Consider the following 16,819-nt stretch of genomic DNA (forward strand, 5'->3'; position numbering starts at 1 on the left):
AACTCATCACCATTGAGACGATTCCAACTCCTGGTGACCCTGTAGGACAGGGCAGCACTACCCCGGTGGGTTCCCGAGACTCACTCTTTTCGGGAGCAGAAAGCCTCAGCTTTCTCGTGAGGAGCAGCTGGGGTTTCAAACTGCCGACCTGTCTGATTGCAGCGCAAAGCGTAACCGTTACACTGCCAGACTCCATAGTGATGCATAGAAAGCATAATAGAAGATCGTACACAAAATGTTTGCAGCGGTGAGCTCTGATTGTAAGATGTGTCCCCCTTTTGTTTCCACGTTTCGTATCTTAAATGCCCATCACTTTTCTGGGGGTGAAAGGGGGGCTACTGAGAACTCTCAGAATGCAAGCAGGCCGGAACCTGGCACACGTGGACACGGGGCCTCCAGTTTGTCCCGTCACTCACTGGACTCGGGCTCTTTGCTGGAGGGACAGAGGCCCCTCCATCTCAGAGCCCAATGCCTTCTGCCTTCCTCCTCGCCTTTCCCCCCCCACGGCAGCCTGGCTGGTCACCTCTGGGGCTGCGCTTTGGAGAGGAGGAGGCATGAATACTGTGGCCCACCTGGAGCTGGGGGCAGTCTCTTGCCCCAAGCTGAGACTGCAGGCCAGTCTCCCACATACACCCAGAACCCAGACCCCTACGGTGACACCCAGGACCCAGACCCCTTACGGTGACCCCAAGAGACCTACCGTGAGGGGCTGAGCAGGCAGGTGCCGGCGCTGGCTCTCTCTGGGGAGCAGCGGGTGTGTGCACTCTGCAGCCAGCCAGAATCAGCCACAATGCAGATCAAAGGTCTGCTGGCTGTTCCATGCCTTGTGGCCGGAGCATTCCCGGAATGTCACCAGGGTCATGGGGCAGGGGAGAGAATCGGGGACAGGCCTCCAAAGATTACAAAATGACCCTGAAGTGCCCCACATAGCAGACAGCCTTGTCGTTCTCCCACGGAACGGCTGGTGGGCTTGAACTGCCGACAGTACAGTTAGCAGCAGCCAGACATCTACCCCACGATGATATCTCCTGAATGCCCAAGCCTGGCCCCCAAGTCCCCTAAGAGCTAAGGGTCATGTCACCTTTAGGACCCCAAGAGCCTCTCCCAGGCTTTAGAAAGTCCCAGGTGGGCTGTCGTGCCGAGGCCTGGAACAGGAGCCAGACAGGCTCTTGGCTGCCTGAGACCCATCTCAGCACTAGGCAATTATGGACCTTTTATTTGTTGATTTGTTGAATGAGCTAGTTTTTAAAGCCGTGATGAGTGAAAGAGAACCAAGAGAGGCGTGATTGCATGTCAGGCTGCTCACCATGAGGCCAATAGTTCGAAACTACCAACCGCTCTTAGGTAGAAGGACTGGGCTTTCTACTCGCATGGAGAGTTAGTCTCAGAAATGCACGGGAGCAGTTCTACCCTGTCCTGGAGGATCGCTATGAGTCAGAATCGACTCGACAGCAATGAGTTTGGAGAGAAACTTTTCCGCGCTCAGGGATTTCTAAGGAAGAAAGAAGTTGCCCGGTGGCAGCTCAGTGACTGCCCTGTCTCTGGAGGTGCACACATGGGTGTGCCTGTCTGTTGGTCTATCTGCCCATGGCCCCATCCAGAGCAGCAGAATAATCCAGCTATAAAAACGGATGTTCCTTCTGTCTGGAGGAGAGGAGGCCATGAATTCCCCCACCGTGCACCCCCAGCCCCCAGAACAAGGTCAGAGGAAGGATGGCACCCCTGCGAACTCTGATCCACTTCCTTTGGGCTTGGCAAAGCTGGGTCCCCATCCACCTCGCTGCTGCAGGTCCTCAGAAGACACTTTGGAGACACACATGGACATGGGAGCGGTGTGGGGGGTAGGCGACATACGTGTGGGTGCACTGAATGAAAGTTGAATAAACTCGTATCTTGTTTCTGGGGGCAGAGAGGTGACTGGAGCCTGGAGTCTGGAACCACCATTGCAGTTCAGCCAGCAGCTCGCTCTGTGACTGTGGGCCATTCATGCGCGCCTGTCTCGATCCCAAGGCCTCTTCCAGACACCATGGTCTAGAGATGGAACTTGTGACTCCCTTCTCAGGGGCCTTTCCTCAGCCTAGACTCTTCTGCCTGAGAGGCTGTTCCCAAGTCAGCTGTGTGCGCCTGTGGGGCACGCACAGTCATGGGAGTGTGAAACCCCCCCCCCCCCAGGTCAGGCGTCCGCAGAGCACTCACACATGGAGTCCTGTGTCTACGATTTATTGTTGATTGTGAACAGCAAGCCAGCTACAAGCCGAGACCCCTCCTGCCCAGCAGGGCTCACACTCAGGCAAAGCCCCCAGGGGCCTGGAAGCCTCTAAGCACACCACCAAGCCCCTGGGGCTTTTTGCAGGGATTCTCTAAGCGAGGCAAACAAGACCTACTTTTGAAGACAGCACGCTGGGAGAGTCATCTCTCCTTCAGAGGTGAAGGAGTCTCCAACTGGGCAGAGCTTCCCCTGAATCACAGGGACACTTCCATCCCATGACCACCACCGATGACATTTGTCCCGGCTCTCTGGCCGTGGTTCTGGCTGTGAGACCTGCAGGCGGAGCTCATGGGGAGGCTGCACGCAAGCAAGCTCTTTGGGCAACTTGGTGGCGAGCTGCCTGCACACACTTCCTGAGGCTGGGAGCTGATGCCTGGCACTGTTCTGCGCTGGCTTCCTCAGGGCTGCAAAAAGGGCTCTGTTGCCCTTGAATGGAACCAGGAAGCATTGAGAACTTCGTGGGGCTCCGAAGTCCCAAAGCCAAGGAGGGTTGCGTACACGGCCCCACCCTTTCCATGAGATGGGTCGGTTTCCTGTAATGCATGGGTGGGCTGTTGCTTTCCCCTTTCTTTATGAAGTATGGGGTCCATACAGTGCATGTAAGATTTCCAGGACTGAGATATGGGGAGAAACAGGAGCGTGCCCCCACAATCTCTGTGCTTTAATAATGAAAGCGAAAGACAGGCCACCAGGTCTTGTTCAACATCTGTCCTCCACTCTGACCCCACTCCAGAAGGACAGCGGCATGGCATGGCCTGGCAGCCAGGGGAGGGGCTGCCAGTTTACCCAATCTGTTCTGCGTCACACTGGCTGATTCCCACCCCCCAGGTGAGGGGCATGTGCACCATCTGTTGGCCAGAAGGTTCTACCCAGCCTCTCTCCGCTCTTGGCCGATGATGTGGCCATGCAGTCCATTCTGATGGGCAAGGAACAGGCAAGCTCAGGAGGCCTAGGAAAGGGCTCACCGCCTCTCCCCTAGGGCCCAGGGTGGGATCCTCCAAGGGTGCCTGTTCCTCAAGCCACCTGTGACCTGGGGACACATGTTGAAAACCTGGGCCAGAGAGAAAGAGACCCAATGCCATGGTCAGCGCTGGAAATAGAACTTCTGGGCTGACATGGGCAGAACGCCCTGGGTAAAGGGGCTTCCCTTCTCCCTGTCCTGCCATCTCTGGCCCCTGGTGGCTTAGCAGGGTAAGACACTCTGGGCATGAAGAATATGGGGCCAATCCATACCTCCTGCGTGGAGGAGAGGCACCTGAGCTTGCCCTTGAGAGCCCAGGGTCGCCAGTGCGCTCTGTGGACCAAGACTTAGGCACTCAGCTCTGGACTTGCTTCCCTTTGGGCTCCGGCAAGCCTCGGCATGCCCACCATGTTGCTACCGATATTTTTAAGGACACTTTGGAGACCCTGGTTTACCTGAGGGTGTCACCTTAGACTGTGATGGTCCCCATCTCTCCCTGAGTCCCTGGGACAGAGAGTGAAGAACTACAAAGTGTCCTGGTGCTTACACATGCACCCTCCTGGCTTCTCTGAGGGGGGTAGGGGTGTCTAAAGAGGATGACCGGCCATCCTCTCAGCATCATACCGCCAAGGCCCTGGAGGCTCCCCCTGTGTCCTGTCGGGAAGAGGGACTGCCCAGTTGCCCATCAGGACCAGGTGGGGTTCTAAATCCCTGCTGTGCCGACTGGAGAGCTTCCCTGGGCAGACACAGAGTCTGAAACAAAATCCTGTTTCCAGCCTGTCTGACTGCCAGGCTGGTGGACCCGTTTGTTGACACGAGCATAACGTCTTTAGCAGCGTGAACGCAGGTGTGCCAGGAAGGGAGTCGAGGGCCACCGGTGACACGTGCCTATAATGGGAGGAGACTAATCCTGGGCCAGGGAGTCCCTGGCTAGTACCAAAGAGGAACATATCCAGTCACTGGAGGTCCAAGTCCATCCAGAGGTGCCTCAGAAGAAAGACCACCACCATATGAGGTCATGGAGCCAGAATCCACTCTGCACTTGACTTTAACCTTGGAGCAATCATCTCAACTCATGTGGCCAGATCACAGGCAGGGGGCGCTCAAGAACCCCTAGGCCTGGCACCCAAGTGTCTAGTGTCCTGATGCCGCCTGCCTCCCGTGTGTGAACATCCCGAGACTCGGTCACTAGCTTGTTTAATATGCTGACGGAGGATTGGACCTTGGCGTTAAGAGGCATCGCTGGGTCTCATTACACTTAGCTGTTCAATGAAAGGATCTCATCTCTGAGCTATTTTGCTTCCCCCAAATGGAGAAGGGAAATTAAAAACAGATGCAAGCATGTCATGCCCATAAAAGGCCTGGGCGGTAGAGACTCCAGTGAGTCGCAGACGTTGGCAGGCAACAATGTGTGGTTGCGTGGATCTCGGGGGTCAGATGCCTCTGGCCTAGTCTCTGGATTTAATAAACGCTTGTCCCCAAGCCAGGTGTCCCTGGGCGCTGCCAATAGCTGACAATGGTGGCTGCTCACTATGGTCGGAGGTGTGCATCCACCTGGAATGGTCTTGTAAGAAAGGACTGGCAATCTACTTCTGAACAGTCAGCATGGAAACCATTAGAACCCGGCTCTAGTCCACGCTGATCCTCAGGCCGGGCCAACCAGACTGGCTCAGCACGCACCCACATCATCTCCCATGCTCCTAAGGAGCCAGCCCAGACTCCTGGGGCGCTGGCTCCCAGGGAAGGCCACGCCATCCCCGGATCCCCTATCCTCCAGGACAGAGCTCCCTGGGAACCAAGGTGATTCTCTGCTTCTTAACCTGGAAGCTAACTTCATGGGTGTCCAGTTTGGTGGAGTTCATAAAGCAGCCCACTCACATGCCCACTGGTCTCTATGGGGGGTGCCCCCAATAAAAAGTGGAAAAGAGAAGCCCAAGGAGCGAGCCCAAAGCCCCCCAAGTTCCAGGTACCAGCTTCCTCTCCGCATCCAGTACCGACATGCCGGGTTTCATACCTTCAGAAATACCCCACACTCTCGTCCCTTAAAGGGCTACATGTTTCAAAGCTATGGTGTGGTTCAGAAACATCCTCTCCTAAAGGTGCCTGACTCCCCCTTCCAGAGGGACACTGCTGGTGGCCACCCTGCAGGCACTCAGAGGCCTCGATTCCCACCACCTGCCCAGCACCCTGCAGGCACTCAGAGGCCTCGATTCCCACCACCTGCCCAGCACCCTGCAGGTGCTCAGAGGCCTCGATTCCCACCACCTGCCCAGCACCCTGCAAGCACTCAGAGGCCTCGGTTCCCACCACCTGCCCAGCACCCTGCAGGCGCAGGCATTTCAGAGTTTTTCAGAAACCAGCTCATTGGTGGGAGTCCTTCTTTGAGGAGAGAACTCACTTGCCTACCTTCACAAGCAGAAAATCATTTGGGGGACAGGGGTGGGAGAGCTTCATTCGATGACACGGGGCAGAGCCACAGCCCAGGAGAGAGCAGCAGCAAGAGGAACAGAATCAACTTACAGACTACAGAATGCTTTGAGGAAAGGGGCTGTCCCGGGCGGAGAACTGCTCCCACAGGATAAGCAGGCTTTGGAGGAGAGGAGTCTACAGAGACCAGGAGTGGGCATGGGCGGGGAAGGCTGTTCTTGGGGTAGAAAGACGTGGTGAGGGCTGGAGCAGAAGCCTTTGTAAAGAAAGGCCACCGCTGTGAGGCAGAAGTGCCCCCTGGGTTTTGCCTTCATTGGTTGGATCTCCCTGGTGGTAGGAAGGCCCTGTGAGCCCTACAGGAGACTTGGACAGGTCAGACAATGGGGGAGGGGGAGAGCACCTGTCTTTCTGGGAGAAGGATCAGGGATGGCTCTAGCGACTCAGATGTTGGAGGCCCAATGTTGGAATGTCCAGCTGCCTTATTTCCAGGATTGCCAACCCCAGCAAGCCCAGCCCCACACCCACGTGGCCTCGTTAACACTCATTGGGCGCCTTCATTTGCATCAAGACCGTGTGGTTCCTCTTCTTACAGCAGCAGCAGCAGATGCAGGCAGCGATGGAGGAGGCCAGGGCGATGATGCCGATGACGATGGCGGCGATAGCCAGCCCACTCTGGGCACGGGTCATGCCCCACGTGTTGCGCTCGTCGGTTACCTCAATGGTAGTCAAGTCCGTGTAGTCCTCCACGGAGGTGGTGGACTCAATGGTATAGGAGATGGAGGTGGTGTCCGGATAGCTGGATGTGTCTGGGTACTGTGGTGTTTCTGGATAGCTGGGCACCTCCGGGACCTTGACGCTGGGGGCTGGGACATTGATGTTAATGATGACAAGCGACTGACCTCGGACGTTGGCTGGGCTGAAACACACCGGGAGGGCATCCGTGCCCAACCGGGGCCTGTTGAGCAGGAGCCAGTTGCGGAGCGGCAGGATATCCGAGTCGCACCTCCAAGGGTTGTCATAGAGCCGAAGCTCACACAGGTTCCCCAGGTGGTCGAAGATGCCCATGGGCAGGTTCTCCAGCTGGTTGTTCTGCAGCTGGATGGTCATGAGGCCGTTGACATTGGTGAAAATATTCCCAGGGAGCTGCCGGAGGCGGTTGTTCTGCAGGGAGATGTTCTGCAGGTTGACCAGCATGCGGAAGATGCTTCCATCCAAGTCCTGCAGGGCATTGGTATGAAGCGACAGTTCCCGCAGCTCCGTGAGTCCATTAAAGGCCCCTGGGGAGATTGTGCTGATCTGGTTGCGGCTTAAAATCAGGACCTGCAGCTGGCTGAGGCTGCTGAAGATGTTGTCGGGAAGGGACGTGATGTGGTTGTCATAGAGCCAGAGCTCCCGTAGGTTTTGCATGGGCCCAAAGATCCCTGGGGAGAGTTCCTTCAGGTTATTCCCAAAGAGCGTCAGGCGGTTGAGCTGGGGCAGCTGCATGAAGATGCCAGGGGGCAGCTGGGAGATTTGGTTGTTGGACAGATAGAGTCTCTGGAGGTTATGATTGTTGTGGAAGAGCCCTGGGGAGAGGGTCCCAATCTGGTTTTGCTGGAGGGCCAGCTCCTGCAGGTTTCCAAGCCCATCAAAGGTGCCCATGGGGATGTCGGAGAGCCTGTTCTCAAACAGCCGGAGGACCTGGAGGTTGCCCAGGCGCTGGAAGACCCGGGGGGAAAGGTGGGTGAGGCTGTTCTTGCCCAGATTCAGCTTGTTGAGGCCCACCAGGTGGTCGAAGACCCCGTCGGGGATGTACTCCAGGTGGTTGCCATGCAATTGCAATTCCTTGAGGTTGCTGCACTGGGAGAAGTGGGCGGGCTGGATCTGCACCAGCTGGTTGCTGGACAGGAGGAGCGACTCAAGGTTGTCCAACCCCTGGAACAAGCCAACGGGCAGAATCTGAAGCTTGTTGTTGGCGAGGCTGAGGTAGCGCAGGGAGCCCAGGTGGCGGAAGGCTCCGGGCATGATGTGAGACAGCTCATTCTTCTCAATCCTCAGGGCGATGAGGGCTGAGACATTGAGGAATGGGGAATCGGTGAGTTCGGTGATGTGTGTGTTGAGGACCTGCAGGCTCATGGCGTTCCAGGGCAGGGGCGTGGGCATGGCCACGATGCGTGCCCCAGTGCACTCCACCTGGGAGGCCCGGGAACAGGTGCACTCAGTAGGGCAGCCATAGTAGGCCAGGCCTGCGCTCCAGGCATGACAGCCCACCAGCAAGAGGAAGTAATGTTTCAATGGCATGGCCCCTGCGAAGGGAGAGAACACTCGTGAGTCAGGGTACTTGTACCTACTGCGGCCAGTGCCCACCTTCAGTGCCAAGCACTGGCCTTGGCTTTGAGCCCCACCCCCACAGGCCCAGTTTACGCTCCCGATATTCTCTGGGCCATTTCATCAGACCTGCCCACTCTCGGTCTTTGCTCAAGCAGGCCCTGGCCCAGAGTGCTCTCTGCCCCACCCGCTCATCCAAACCGTTCAGAGTTCAAGTGCGGTCAGATTACATGAGTCTGAACGAGCAGCCTGCACGTGCAGGGGGTTCTCCCATCCTTCCATCCTTCTCCAGGCTGTGGCCACCCGGAGTGGCCTTTGTTGGGGTCCGGTGTGCCTCACTGACTGCTCAGCAAGCCCTTCAAGCCCCTTAAGGCAGGAGCTGTATCTCTCCAGCTCTGTCCCTCACAGTCCCTAAGCATGCTGCTGGAACACGACTTCCTTAGGAGACACAGAGAACACATGAGTAGCACCTGCCCTCCAGGGAAGATGCTCAGGAATTAATGCAGTAGCTGGCGGGGGAGGGGGGCAAGCTGCTGATATGAGGGAAAGACCAGAGAGAAGTTTAGCTTTTCCTCTCCCTGCTCCACCCACCCCACCCCTCCCTACCCCACCCACTATCACTGCCACCCCATCCTTCTGTTAACCCTTTCACATGTGCTGCATCTAGCTTTAATTCAAACCGCCTCCTCAATAAAAGGAAATTATCTGTCTGCACCACTTCCTGTCTCTTGGGGAGAGGCTGTTGTGTTCAGCCAATGTCAAGAAACACTGGGTGGCCATGACCATGGCTCAGAAATCTTAGGTGGCCTTTTGAGCTAAAAGGAGGCTGGCTGGCTCAGATGCTCCCTCGGGAACAGGACGCGGCTTCACAGAAGTTGTGATCTTTAAAGCCAGTGATGAGGACTGGTCCCACGTGATCTGTAAGGCCCTGGCGGTACAAGTGGTTTGCAGATGACGGCTCTCCTAAAGGTCAATGGCAGTTCTGGTTTTCTTGCTGCCAAGAAAACCCTACGGAGCAGCTCTCCTCTGTACATGGGCAATAGTCTTGGGTCTGAAGTGACTCAGCGGTGAGGGGCTAGGTTTTCTTTAACTAGCTGCTTGACCTTGAATTTGCCCCTTAAGGCTTCCAAGGTGTAGCTTTCCCATGGATCTCATAGACTCTTGGAGGCAAGAAGGCCTCAGAGTGCTTATCCCCGCGGCATTCTTCATCAAGAAATCCTCTTCATCAAGGGTTTTTGTGTCTGGACCTAGGAGAGCACCCGCTGTATGGGTCAAATTGGGTTCTGTAAAATCTGGGTTGGCCTCCTGTCCCCCATATGTGAGGATCCTTGGTAAAAGAGCGGGTCAGCAGACTAGAGGGCCCTGGGTGGGATGGATGGACACAGCGGCTGCACACAATGGGCTCAAACACAAGAACAATTGTGAGGCAAACACGGGACAGGACCGAGGAGTCGGTACTGACCTGACAACACCATCAACAACGCCCAAGTCCCCAGAGTCTGGAGTCATCACTTGACGTGTTAATGTAGTGGCTCTCTTTGTAATGAATGAAAACACTGAGTCAGAGGAAAGCATCTCAAATGACAGGCTACGGAATATCAGGTGGCTGGGGAGAGAAGCTGTCATTCAGGTCCTGGGTGTCCCTGAACACCGGGAGTCCTGGGCCCAGCCCACCCTGCAGGTTACCCCAGACTTCCCACTGTGGCACTGGCCCAACACATCCCCCTCTCCCCTTAGCTCCTAGCAAGTTTACCCCGAAGAACCAGAGTGCACCCATCTACCACCCAACCCCATCCCCAGGCCTCGATTTTCTCACTTATTCGTGCTTCACCCCTGCCCCTGCCCCAGCCCCAGCCCCAGCCCACTGCCCTTCTGCATTATGGACTTGGCTGTGCGAGGAGGATAATGGAGGGAAAGAAGAGAGGAAGAGGGAGGATGCTACAGCCAAATGAAATCCAGATGCAAAGGGGTGGAGCTAGACGAGGCTGTGCACACGTCTTAAAAGAGGAAGATGCATAGGCAAAGGTTGGGTCCCAAACTTGAGAACAGATCACAGCCTGTCTGAACAGGCAACACAGAAAACGAGGCTCCACGGGCAACCCAGGAGAAAGACGTGCACTTTTTTTTATGGTAAAATACCTCTGAGTCAACAGAGAAAGAAGACGGCCATAAGTCAAAGCGAATGCCGTCTTAGATTCAATTGATAAAAGTCTCAAGTCCGGAAAAGGATCATCCAGTCCCCTTAAGAATGTGGACGGAGAGCTAGAAGGAGCAGTCTGCTTCCAAAACGCCAGCCCTAGAAAACTGTGGAGCACCGCTGTGCCCTGACACACAGGGACCTCCATGTCAGTGACACACACACACACACACACACACACACACACACACACACACACATACACACACACACACACACACTGTACGGTCACCAGCCAGGAGCAGAGAAGGCACGCAGAGCCCACCGGCACTGGTCCAGGAGACATGGGGGGCAGGTCTGGGTAAAGGAAGGAGCCTGGCTCGCAGTGACCCCAGGGGTCAAAATGAATGGGGTAGCAGAGCTCTGTTCACCACCGGAGAGAGCTCCGAAATCTGAGTGGGAAACGTCCTGGCTCCCCATCATTGGGAGTGTTCCCACCGAGGCTGAGGCGCCCTACGGTGGGAAGCTGTCGAAAGAAAACCCTGTCAGGAGGGGCATTCGCCTAGAAGACCGCTGTCCATCCAGATGCTTTTATGATGCTAAGACTGAGTCCGAGGCATACACACTGTGCCTGTGCACACTGGTATGTGTATGTGTGTGTGTGTGTGTGTGTGTGTGTGTGTGTGTGTGTGTGTGAGAGAGAGAGAGAGAGAGAGAGAGAGAGAGAGAGAGAGAGAGAGAGAGAGAGAGAGAGAGAGAGAGAGAGATTTTCCCTGTGGACTGATTTCCTCACTGCCATCGAGTCAATTCTGACTCATCGTGACCCTGCGGGACAGAGGAGGCCGCCATTGTGGGTTTCCCAGACTGTACCTCTTTATGGGAGTAGAGGGAACGGCTGGAGAATTCAGACGACCGACCCTGAAGTTAGCAGCCCGGCCTAGCCACGAAGCTAACAGGGTTCCTTCTAGACTGACTTGCAAAAGGTAAACTCTGCTGGCCTCTGGTGGTGTGCTAACACTTTAAAAGTGTATTTGCAATGTACCCTCGGTGTCCACCCATCCAGCTTCCAAATGGTGCTGTGGCCCAAGAACCAGCACTAAGGTTAGTGCCCACATCCTGCCTGCAGAGCCCGTCGAGTGGCCCTGTATGAAGCATGAGGGTGGAGCGAGGCACCCAATAAGAACCCTCCTCTTCTGACCACCTCTGAGTCCACAGATCCCCCGACGGGAAGGGGTGTGGAGCCGGGGCACACCCCGAAGACCGAGAGAAGGATTGGAGAGGGTGACTCCCGTCTGCGAGCAGAGCCATTGTTGTCTCCATTGGAGCACGTTCAGGCCGACAAACATTGCAAGAATGTGTGGATTTTCCTTTTTCTAAATCCTCGCTGCTCCAGAGCCCACCCAGCTCCACAAGCAGCGGTTTCCTGTCGCCCCCGCAGCTGGCCAGGCCTGGGAGAGGCCGCGCACACAGCAGCCGTCCCCCCGGAGTCCCGCACACAGCTGTCTAATAGCCCACGCTGCCCAGTGCTGCTTGGCAGCCGTGGGCGATGCCAGTTAAAGGCTCACAAAGTTGCTCTAATTACAGCCTCCTGTCCCAGGCGGCAGCAGCGCGTCCTCAATCACGGTTGGGACTCGGTCCACCCCAGCCTGGCGTCCTTGGCACAGCCCATGCAGTCAGAGTCTGCTGGCAGACAGATGGCTCACTTGGGCACTGTGGCATGCTCCCTCCCCGGGGTGCTCTGGCTGTTGGTCTCTTTAGCAAGAATACTCTGTGTGACTCAGGCAGGGACACATCGTTAGCCACACAGCCTGAGGCTTTGTTGCTTGGTGGGTCTCGCTGGTTTTTATTTATTTTATTGAATGCCATCACTTGCATTCCCTAAACAGGAGCCTGGGAACCTGGAGCTCCACCCTGGCCTAGGGTGGATGTACTGAGGCTCCAGGCCTCAGTTTCCCTTCCTAGCAAGACTTGTTAGGGTTCCCTCCCGCTTGGCTACCTGGTGACAGAGGTGAATGATTAGGCCTGAAGCCCCACCCCTTTCCTTGCTACCCCAGAGCTGAAGTTATCCACCATCTTCATTCTCTCTTCCTGGCAAGCCACACGGAGCAGGGGTGTGCACAGTGCTGCCTGGCCCAACCCCACCTCCAGCTGGCACCCGCCTCCTCAGGCCCTTGTTGGTTTGGAGGTTCTCCAAGCAGGGTCATCCCACTATGAGTGGGGGGTACCACCAGACCCTGCCACTGCTTTTTCATGGGGCCCAGTCGCTGAGAAGGGTCGTAGGGACCCTCTACCTCACCTGGGGAAATGGAGGGCCAGAGAGTGGGCTGTGCTGCTTGCCCCAAGTCTTCATCCCAACAAAGGGTCCCTAAACAGTTCTCCTCTACCATGAGATGTCACCCTCTCAATCCAAGGATGCCCAAGGGAGCTGCACCATCTTGGAGCGGCTCAGGGGGAGCGACTCCACAGGCCCATGTGGCCTCAGTCTACCCCAGGTCTTAAGTTACTATCTGACAGGGAAGGTCAGCCTGAAGCGAGGCCTTAGTTCACCAGATTCCTCTCTCTCCCTAAACAGGAAATCCACATCACCCCATCCCCTCAGATTCAAAAAGCCCTCAAACTCACTGCCATTGAGTCCGCTGTGACTCAAAGTGGCCCTACGGGGCAGCTAGAACTGTCCCTGTGGGTTCCTGACTGTGACTCTTTCCAGGAGTCGAAAGCCCTGTCATTCTCGTCCCCAGATCAGGGCCCAGCAGTCCCTGGAAAACCTGATGGAGAAAAAAGCATGGGAGTGAGAAGTAGAACCCTTACAGCTCACAGCAAGCTCGAGGGCAGAGAAGAGCCGCCCACAGAACTTCCAAGGCTGCCATCTTGATGGGAGCAGACTGCCCCCACTCTCCCTCGGAGCGGCTGGCCATTGGCAGCCAGGTACCCAACCACTGCCTCACCAGGACTCTGGCTGTGAGGACGAGGCTAGGTGAGTCTGCCCTCTTGAGCACCGAAACTGGCTCTTGACACCAAGCACATACCAGTAAACGTTAGCTACAGTCATGGGAGAGAGAGGAGGCTGTGGGTCCTGGACAGAGTTTATAGGCTCAGAAACCCACAGGGGCAGCTCTACTCTGTCCTACAGGGCTACTGTGAGTCGGAGTCAACTCGACGGCAAGGGCTTTCACACCATGACGACTTTTTGTTGATTGACTTGAGGTCTCTGAGGGCCCAGCCATGGACAGACTTGTCCTGTAGTCCCCTGGTTCTGATGCAAAGGTCCACAGGCCACATTCAGCGTCCCACCACTCGAGACCTGGACACCACGCCGGTGATGGAGCTCTCTACTGCTCAGAAGACAGGCCGGGGTTGAGGAGGTAGAAGGTGCAGTTGCAGGGCTGGCCCAGCTCCCTCTATCTAGAATGTCCCTCAGTGGCCCTGTCTGCAGCCCCAGCAGAAATCTGGAGGCTGTGCCAAGTTGAGCCTAGCGGTAGAAGCTGCTTCCAGGACCAGTGCTTCCAGCCCAGTGTCAGAGGTGCCTTTTGAGACCATCTGGCCAACCCATTTTTGGTCATCATCTTGACGTGAAAACTGAGGTTCAGAGGGAAGAGGGGACATGACAAGTCACATGGTTGCTTGGGGAGTCCTGATGTCTCCTGGAGCTTGGTAAACCCCAGAACCTTCTTCCTAGGCTTCAGGATCTTGTGAACCACGTGTCTGGGCTGGAAGTGGGGAGGAGAGGCTGTACTCCCGATCAGAGGCTCGTGTATAATCAGCCCTCAAGCTGCCCACCAGTATTCATCCTGGCCACCGCCCGGGCTGCATGGGCTGGGAAAGGAGCGGCTCTCAGTCGTTCTTGACGGTCCTCTTTGCTCATGCTCCTTCAGATAATAGATGGGATGGGACAGAAGGAGGGGGTCTTAGCACCTAGCCTATCCAGAGGCCCCGGTGCAGGACCGTTCTACCCTTAAAGCATCCTTAATACCTCAAAGTACAGCAAGCCAAAGGCCATCTGACCCTTACCTCCAAGCTGGCCCAACTCTTGACCTTCCAAACCCAGCACTACTCATGTTTTGAGGAAAGAGTAAGTACAGGCTATTCCTTTCAGGCCCCTCCTTTGGGGATCCTACACGGGCTGGGAGGCAGCAGCACCCAGCACCCTGCAGGACCCAGAGCAGGGCTGAAAGGACAACACTTCCCAGCAGAGAGAGGACACTCCCAAACGGGGCTTTTAGGAAGGAAGCTGTCACCTGGGAGCCAGGATGAGGTCAGCAACGTCCAGATGCTGACCATCTGTGTCCCGAAGCCCCAGGAAAAGCAGAGAATGAGGAGCTGTAGTGGTTCTCCCACTGTCAGGGTTGAGGGAAGTAAATTGGCGCCTGTAATCACAGCCTTGGGAGAGTTTGCTGGAGAACCGAGCTGGAGCAGCCAGTTCCCTGGCTTCTCTCTCATCTTCTCATCTCTCCCCTCTGGGACTCATCCTGCCTTCACGCTGTCTACTGAGCCAGCCCAGATCACCACCCAGCCCCAGCTGGGGGAGAAGCTTCCGCACCCTCACTTTCTGGAGGATCCGTTCAGTGCCTTGTCCCTGGTTACGTCGCCGCTCAAAGCCTGTCTCATCTCTGCTGAGCCAGCCTGACTCAAGACCACAGACACGTTGGAATGCTGGGCCCGGAATTTACTTCCAGATGTTCAACTCCTGCAGAATGGAAGGAGTGACTGCCACCAGAGAATCAATAAGCTGTGGTACCGGTACAGCTGAGGATAAGCTGATGCAATCCCCCTCTGATGGCCCTGAGGGGAAGTGGACACGGCCCCTAGCGGGCCACCTCAGCTAGGTGCACCAGTCTGTGAGAGAGCTTCAGCCTGCCCAGGACTGGGGGAGTGTTTGCTCAGAAAGTAGTCGTTGGGCGGTGTGGACGCTCGGGGCCTCTCTCTCTCGGTCCCTGTCTCTTTGACACTGCCAGGCAGTTGCAGAATAATCCCGGGTTCTGGTGTCTGCTTCCTCAGCCCAGGCCTTGCCTCTGCACTCGGTAAGCACACAGCGGCCAGCATTTACATCCAGACCTCCCCCAGCACCCATCCCTCTCCAAGCCCTGAGCCGAGGCCAGACACGGCCGTCTCCAGCTGAATTCCAAACCGGAAACTTGAACCAGGGACCAGCGCATCTCTGGCCTGGGTGGTCCCCTAAAGGAAAGTCTCGGGGATCTCATTGTTCGTGGACAATCCAAATGGAGGACTGGACTCTGGTGGCCAGTATGGTGAGACAGGATCAAATCACCCTGCCCTTAAAAAGAGACACTTTTCCCCAAAGGAGCCAATTACTATCCAGAACGCGGGGAAAGTTAGGTGGGAAACTGGCGTGCTGTCTTCAAACTTAAACCTTATCTTTAAAAGGTTCCCTCAAACAGGTTTGCCCTGCAAACTGGGGGTCCAGGCTCTGCACCTCATGGTTGGCAGACCCAACCAAGCCAGCGGTGTCACAGAAGAGAGGCTTGTGGAACTGCATCCGAATGAGAAGCCAAGAGATCCTAATGGCTCCAGGCAGCTCTGCGCCACAGGCCCAGGGGTTTTCTGGACTGGAGCGCAGACGTTTGGTTTTACTGTTCTGGGAGCCTCTCTTCCCAGCATCTTCCCAGCATTCTTGATTGACATCATGGGATGGTGGGGGCAATGAAGCAAGAGGCTGGTCAGAGATTCAAAGCGAGGGTCCCAAGCGTCCTGGGCAGTGGGGGACAGTCACGTCCCCTCTACCTGTCTCCACCTGTTGGGGTTCTTCGGTGAGAACAGCCCTGCGTGGGTTGCCGGGCAAGCCGAAAGGGGAAGCAGGGGAGCCCGGTCCTTCCAGAGGTTGGAGGGGGACAGCACCGCTTGCACACTTACCAGCAGCTCGGTGCCCACCCGCCGTCGAGGTCCAGGGAAGAGGATGAGGACGCTCACGGCTGCAGCATGAGTGCCGCTGGTCGGGCCGCCCCCGTATTTAAACCGGCTCGGCCGTGAGTCACCGGAGGGCAGTGTTGGCCCGGGCCGGTGGCCAAGTCGGCGCACGCGCACAGCTGCAGCGCCCAGCCCTTTCCCCGGAGCCAGCCAGACCTGGCTCAAAGTGCGGGCAGTCCTCGGGACACCGTGCCAAGTGCCCCGCATCCTGCGATGTGCTTCCTTCCCAGGCCCCGAGGGGGGGGCCACTTCTCCGCTCCCTGGGAGGATGTTGCCCATCACCGTGGCTCCGCTGCTTTTGAAAACTTTGTACTGGGAAGTAACTTCAGATGTGAGGAGATTTTGCCAAGGGGCACTCGTGGACCTTTTGTCCCGATTGTAAACATTTTGGAAAAGGGCATTTATTTTCAATTCCAGTGGAGGTTAAGTGACATGCTCCCCCGTCCCCCCCAAACAAACAAACAACAAAACAGTGTTTTCTATCCTCTCCTCTGCTGCCTTCCTGCCCCTCCCACATGTCTCTGGGCTCAGGCTGGGCGGTCAGCAAGTGTTTGAGGAGGGGCTTGCGCTGTGCCCAGCCCTGCTGCCCCCTCTGCCCAGGATGCAGGTGGCACTCCCGAGAGGAGAGGGCATCAGGAAGCAGAGGCAGGGGTGGGAAGGTTGCCAAATACCAGCATCTCCTACAAGGCAGAGTCCCAGTCCCTCTGAACCAAGTGGTGAGAGTGTCTCCGGGGACGCCCAGAGCCTTAATGAGTGTTTGCGCTGAGCTTCGAGACTTGCGATGAAAGGAGATATA

General features: G+C 56.4%; 1 protein-coding gene across 1 annotated transcript; it reads right to left on the reverse strand.

Moving 5' to 3' along the window:
- Positions 1–2,204: 2,204 nt before the first annotated feature.
- On the reverse strand, positions 2,205–16,081 carry LRRC15 (leucine rich repeat containing 15). Its single transcript, XM_075556224.1, has 2 exons — positions 15,970–16,081; positions 2,205–7,942 (listed from the first exon to the last, which is right to left on the reverse strand). The coding sequence occupies exon 2, from the start codon at positions 7,935–7,937 to the stop codon at positions 6,192–6,194; it is 1,746 nt and encodes a 581-aa protein (XP_075412339.1). The 5' UTR covers positions 7,938–7,942; positions 15,970–16,081; the 3' UTR covers positions 2,205–6,191.
- Between the last annotated feature and the right edge of the window lie 738 nt (positions 16,082–16,819).

This window comes from Tenrec ecaudatus, chromosome 8, assembly GCF_050624435.1.
Source record: "Tenrec ecaudatus isolate mTenEca1 chromosome 8, mTenEca1.hap1, whole genome shotgun sequence".
Lineage (NCBI taxonomy): Eukaryota > Metazoa > Chordata > Mammalia > Afrosoricida > Tenrecidae > Tenrec > Tenrec ecaudatus.

Bases quoted from the DNA above. Each gene is read 5' to 3' on its own strand.
- LRRC15 (XM_075556224.1), bottom strand. From the start codon at position 7,937: ATGCCATTGAAACATTACTTCCTCTTGCTGGTGGGCTGTCATGCCTGG.